This window comes from Myotis davidii, unplaced genomic scaffold (genome assembly GCF_000327345.1).
Source record: "Myotis davidii unplaced genomic scaffold, ASM32734v1 scaffold77, whole genome shotgun sequence".
NCBI lineage: Eukaryota > Metazoa > Chordata > Mammalia > Chiroptera > Vespertilionidae > Myotis > Myotis davidii.
The window spans coordinates 3,412,353-3,418,607 of NW_006289713.1; the positions used below are offsets into that span (position 1 = coordinate 3,412,353).

General features: G+C 44.8%; 1 protein-coding gene across 1 annotated transcript in view; it reads left to right on the forward strand.

Moving 5' to 3' along the window:
• The window catches only part of KLHDC4 (kelch domain containing 4), a 52,354-nt gene that overhangs the window by 152 nt on the left and 45,947 nt on the right, over nt 1-6,255 (forward strand). Inside the window, 1 exon segment of the mRNA XM_015562969.1 lies at nt 2,851-2,942. Coding sequence (XP_015418455.1) covers nt 2,851-2,942 — 92 coding nt within the window.

The following is a 6,255-nucleotide window of genomic DNA, read 5'->3' on the forward strand; positions in this document are numbered from 1 at the left end:
GGGAGGACCCTGCGACGCGCCTCTGCCAGGGGCATGATGGGGGTGGGGGGTGGGGGGTCTGAACTTCTGAGCCTCGCGCCTCGTCTTTAAAAGAGTAATTCTCACAGCAGCCCTGCGCCCTGAGCGTCCGCGGGGCGAGTGAGACGGGCATCCCATAACGGTTGCCGGTAACCAGCGCTCTCGTTCCTCTCTGTCCCTCATCCCCTCTCACGTTCTCTGCTTTCCCTGCTCACTCTCACTCTCACTCCTCCCAGCAGGGGTTGCAAATGGAACGGGGCTGCACTCAGAGCTGAGCGTTCTGCTTTCTGTTGGCTGTGGTCCTCGGGCTCCCTAACCTGGGGCAGTTTGTAACGGTTCACGAGTGTGTGCTGTGCGCCAGGCACTGTGCTGTCTGATTTTAATCCTCACAACCCAGGGAAGTAGGTAGCGTTGGCACCCCCAGCTGGCAGGAAATCGGAGTACACCGCTGTGGGTCACCCCGCTGTGAGGTGGCAAGAGGGAGTCTGAAATGGGGTCCCCGGGGGCAGAGCCTGTGCTCAGCGAGTAGAGTAACCAAGCCTGTGCGCTCAACCAGACACTCCGGCGGGAACGCCTGTCCTCCTTGCGTGATGGGGGGCGTTAGTGCCAGTTTGCACCCCCACACCTGCTGCTCCGCATTCCAGCCGCTCCTCGCTCCCGCCTTACCCGCTTTAAGGAAGATCATTGCCGAGGTGGATGACACTAGGTCAGGAGCTCTGAACTAATTGTGACTCCAGTGGTCCCTTCTCCTTTCAGGTCTTCCCGTAAAATTCCAGTCGTTCGGTAATTTGTCTTGAGTACCTAATGCAGCATGTTTGGCGTTAGGGACATGTTGGTCAGCGGGACAGCGGTTAGGTGAACGAACTACCCACACAGAAGCAGGTGGGTGCCTCCATAGACTGCTGAGAGGGTGAACACTGGCAGAGCCACTTTGGACCCTACTTTGTCAGTTTCTAGACAAGTGGAAGCTACAGCCCAGTAATTACACACCTAAAGGTTTCCCTTGGAAAAACTTCCCCCAACTACACAAGCACAGGAATGGCCATAGTAGTATTGTTTATATAAACCAAAAAATGGAATTGGCCCAGATGTTCATTCAACAGGCTGGATAGAGAAGATGTGATGGTGTGCTATGTCTGCCACAATGAAAGTGAGTGGATTCAGTGTATCAAGCTATTTAGTAGAGGAGCAAGTTGCAAGAGAATTATACAGTATGACAACACTTAGGTGGAGGTGAAAAATGAAAACAACAGCAAGTCCTCACTTAAACATTGTCCGTAGGTTCTGTGTGTAAGCAAAAGACATACAGGCATACTCTGTTTTATTATGTTATTGCGCTTCACAGATGTTGCGTTTTTACAAATTAAAGGTAAGACCTTCACCTGCAAAAAGATTACGACTTTCTTTGTTGCGATACTTGCTTTACAGTGTGGCCTGAAACGGAACCTGTAATATCTCTAAAGTCTGGCAGTGTACAGAAACCAGCTTTACTCTGTGCTAATTGGTATAAACAAGAATTAAATGCCTATGGCATCTCATCAACGTTATCATGAAATGATGTTATTTGAGGACCTGCTGTATATATATCTTAGGGATACATAACGTGTAATAAAAGTGTGAAGAAATGCTGGAGAGTAATGAGTAGCTAGTTTCAGATAGTGGCTATTTTGGGGAGGTGAAGGTGGTACACTGGGGGGAAGGTGGGGGTAGTGCTGGTGGCTGTTTAGGCCTAGGGAATGATTAAAGGGACTGAGAGGAAACCAGTGAAGCTTGGAGGGAGGAGGTGGTGCGGGAGATGAGGCTGGAGAAGAAGGAATGGTCTGCAAGTGTCTGTAGATGCAGGAAGGACATCTAACCTGCCTTCAGTGTGAAATGGGGAACCATGGAAAGAGGGCTGTGGGTGCGTGTATTTGGGGGGTGGGTAGAAAGGAAGGCAGGGACATATCCCAGGTCTCAGCATGAGCAAAGTGGGGGAGTGAGCTTCCAGGAAGAGAATAAGGATAGAAGGGCACTTTCTCATGACAAAGCATGCACCACCTTTCAGGATCTGGGGGGAGGTTTATACAGGGAACTAGGCACTGCACTGGGGGGAGGAAGATCAGGTTCCAGTGCCACCCAGCTGGACAGGTAAATCTTAAATCCTGTCAGCAGATGTAAAATAGAGTTCCTCTTACACAGAGTGGCTGCAGCCCATAGTTGCCGAGCCCACAGATGTAGGCTCTGGTTTAAGCAGACTGACAAGTCTTGCTTTCTTGGAGCTCTTATTGTTTTGGTGGCAGGGAGATGGAAACAGAAAATTAAAAATAAATGAGCAAGGCCAAACAGGTTTGGCTCAGTGGATAGAGCGTCGGCCTGCGGACTGAAAGGTCCCAGGTTCGATTCCGGTCAAGGGCATGTACCTGGGTTGTGGGCACATCCCCAGTGGGAGATGTGCAGGAGGCAGCTGGTCGATGTTTCTCTCTCATTGATGTTTCTAGCTCTCTATCTCTCTCCCTTCTTCTCTGTAAAAAATCAATAAAATGTATTAAAAAAATGAATGAGCAAGAATTCTTATATCAGACATTGCTGTGCAAACAGCAAAGCAGTGGGGTGCTCAGGGTTGGGTTTCTGATAGGTGGCTGAAGATGCTGGTGTGAACTCTGGGTGGGCTTGTCTAAGGGGCAGGCCCTTCATGAGGAGTGTGAAGGTTTGGAATTAGATGATATGTGCAAGCATCCACATTTCTAAGAAAACGACCTGTAAGTCTGTGGACAGTGGGTAGCTGACCCAGGCCTCTGACCCCATAGTAGGGTTTAAGAAACATCTCACATGTGACTGCTTGTCTGCCTTTAGGAAGACCTTGAAGCTCTCATAGCCCATTTCCAGACACTAGATGCCAAAAAGACTCAGATCGTGGAGACGCCCTGCTCTCCCCCTTCACCAAGGTAAGTGAGCAGGACTCTCATTATAGTTTTCTTTTGTACATTGGAAACCGCTTTATATAGGCAGCATGTCATCATAAACAGCTAGGCACTTGGGACATTTTCCTCAGTAAAACCTGTTCTGATTAGCTCCCACAAAACATTTTTTTCACTTTTTCTGAAGAATGGCATGAGGCTGTTCAACTCTCGTCATGCAGAAACATGGGACAGCTGAGGTCTCAGCCTGCTTACCTGGGAAATTGTGCCAGGTTTGAAAGCTCCTAACTGGTAACAATTTGTGGACTGAAGTGTTGTCCTAATGAGCTTTTCTTTGGCTCTTAAGCTATTCTAAAATTTTCTATCATGGGTGGAAAACTTAAAATTACAAAAGATTTTAGCTGTGTTCATTTTTATTGCTTTTAAATTATAGTGAAAAATGTGACTATTAAATATAAATTGTGTATAAGCCATTTTAAATGAATTTGTAAATTATGTGAAAATTTCAAAGTTTTTTGTAGGATTTCAAACACTTGTGGGAGGAGCGGAAATGAGCAGGTTTTGGTTTTCATCTGTCTTCATACTCCTCTGCGTCAGTTCTAATTGTCTTCTGAATTCCAGTTGTTTTATAATTTGGTTTTGGGCTCTGTGATTTTTATATGTGCCAGCAGTGCAGAGGCATGACACAGAATGCACTGAGAGAAGGCCAAGTGACCCTGATAATGAGATAGATACCGTGTCCTTCAGAGAAGGGGAAGCATGTTAACTGCACAAGCATCTGGGACTGTTTGAGAAATGATCTGCTTCATTGCCCTCAGATTAGTCTCCCTAGAGCTGTTGTCAGCCTGAATGGAGGCCTGGGGTCCAGCACTTCAGGAAGGGAGGTGGTTATAGTGCTCCTGTCACTTCAGTGAGGTGCAGGTGATGGCTCTGCCACTGAATTCCGATGACCTGGGACCCAGATTTAATTATCACCTGGTAGAGGGCTGGGGTTGGCGACTTGATTAGCCCCTGAGCCAAACAACCTGACACAGCAGCTCCCAGAGTTGGAAGTCCTTCCTGTTCTTCATTTAGTAAATTTCATTAGGAATCTGGTTTTATTTTCCCCTTTGTCCAGCATGTTATCGTTGGGGCCAAACAAGTTCCACTTGTGGTAGATGTACCTTTCATTTGACTTGTTGAAGTAAACAAATCCTTGAGATCTTTAAGGCTTCATATGTACAACACCCCTGAGGGAAGCCACTTGTGTACTGATTATTTTTGGGTGACATTTTATTATTTTTATTTATTTTTAAAAATATATTTTATTGATTTTTTACAGAGAGGAAGGGAGAGGGATAGAGAGTCAGAAACATCGATGAGAGAGAAACATCGATCAGCCGCCTCCTGCACACTCCCTACTGGGGATGTGCCCAAAACCAAGGTACATGCCCTTGACCAGAATTGAACCTGGGACCCTTCAGTCCGCAGGCCGACTCTCTATCCACTGAGCCAAACCGGTCAGGGCTTCGGTGACGTTTTAGAACTTTTCTAAAGTAATGTTGCCCCAAAAGCCAGGTTTAATGTCAGGATATAATTTGAAAGGTTGGTGATTCCCTGGGTCAGCTGGGAATGCTCCCTTACAGTTGATGGAGCTGAGGTATGAGATTAAGACCTTTTGGTTGGTAATCTTAGTCACTTCTCACCTCCTATCTCTCCATCATATTATGGTAATAAAACCATGAAAATGGCCAAGTTTTGTAAGTGTGTACTAGTATATCTCCCAAGTATTGGCTGAGGTGTAATTTAATGGGGAAATAAGGATATGGTGCATAGCTGCCTCAGTGCTCGAGCGCAGTGGTCCTCAGACCACTGCTGGTCCCTGAGGTCTGAAAGGTTGGCGACCGCTGCTCTAGTGTGTCTGTGACTTGGAGAAAGTGGGAGTAGACAGGCATGGACAGCAGTGACACTTAGGTACTCTGTGCCTAAGTTGAATTGTCTCCGAAGTGTGTTTGTTACTTTTCCACAGAAAATTAATGTGGTAAGTGAAAAAAAAGATTTATGGTCAAAGAACTTTGGGAAACTGGTTTCCTTTTCTTGAAAATATTTTTTATTGTGATAAAATATATATAACATAGAATTTGCCATTTTAGCCATTTTTAACTGAACAATTCTGTGGAATTACTTACATTCACAATGCTATGCAACCATCACCACCATATATTTCTAAAAATATTCATCGTCCCAATAGCTCTATACCAGGGGTCCTCAAACTTTTTAAACGGGGCCAGTTCACTGTCCTTCAGACCGTTGGAGGGCCGGACTATAGTTTTTAAAAGAAACTATGAACCAAGTCCTATGCACACTGCACATATCTTATTTTGAAGTAAAAAAACAAAACGGGAACAAATACAATATTTGTATTTGCATGTGGCCCGCGGGCCGTAGTTTGAGGACCCCTGCTCTATACCCTTTAAAGCAGTTGCTCTCCTAGTCCCTGGTGACCTCTACCCTACTTTCTGTCCCTCCGATTTGCCTGTTCTAAATATTTCATCTAAGTGGAGTGATACAATATCTGTCCTTTTGTGACTGGCTTTTTTCGCTTAGCATAAAGTCCTCAAGGTTTGTCCATGTCGTATCATGAATCTGAACATTATTTCTTTTAAGATTGAACAGTATCCATGTGCGGATGGGCGGCATTTTATCCATTCATCCATTGATGGACGCTTGGGTTGTTTCCACTTCGAGGCTCTAATGAATGTTACTGTTTTCAATTTTCTTGACTACATACCTGGGAGTGGAAAAGTCTGTTTAACTATTGAGAGACTGTTTGCCACAGCAGCAGCACTATTTTAACACTGGTTTCTTCACTGCAGAATTTCTCAGCCTGTAAGGTGTTTCTGTATACAATAAATCCCCAAGAGAAAAATAGACTTTTCAGATTTCCCAACTTAATTGACCTTGAAACTTTTTTGTTTTTTCCTGAGAAGCATCTTTTGGTGTTAGTGTGATAGGACTCATCTGGGGCGTACCACTCAAGGGGATTTTGAAAGAAAGGCATTTTCCAGTCACTGACCTTCTCATTCACCACAACTTCAATTACTTTTCACTGAAATGGTCAGAATGGATGTATGATTTCCTTACAGCTATTCCTTTGTCCTCATGTGTAAAATAGGTAGAAAATTATTTGCCATTTTTTTCTAGATGGAAGATGTCTGGGATATATATTGAAATGCTTAAATACTGGACTTTTTTTTTTTGATTTTTTTTTAAATTTTATTATTTATTACAAAGGATATTACATATGTGTCCATTTTTTCCCCCCGCCCAAGACAGTCCCCTAGCCTCCCCCATCCCCCCG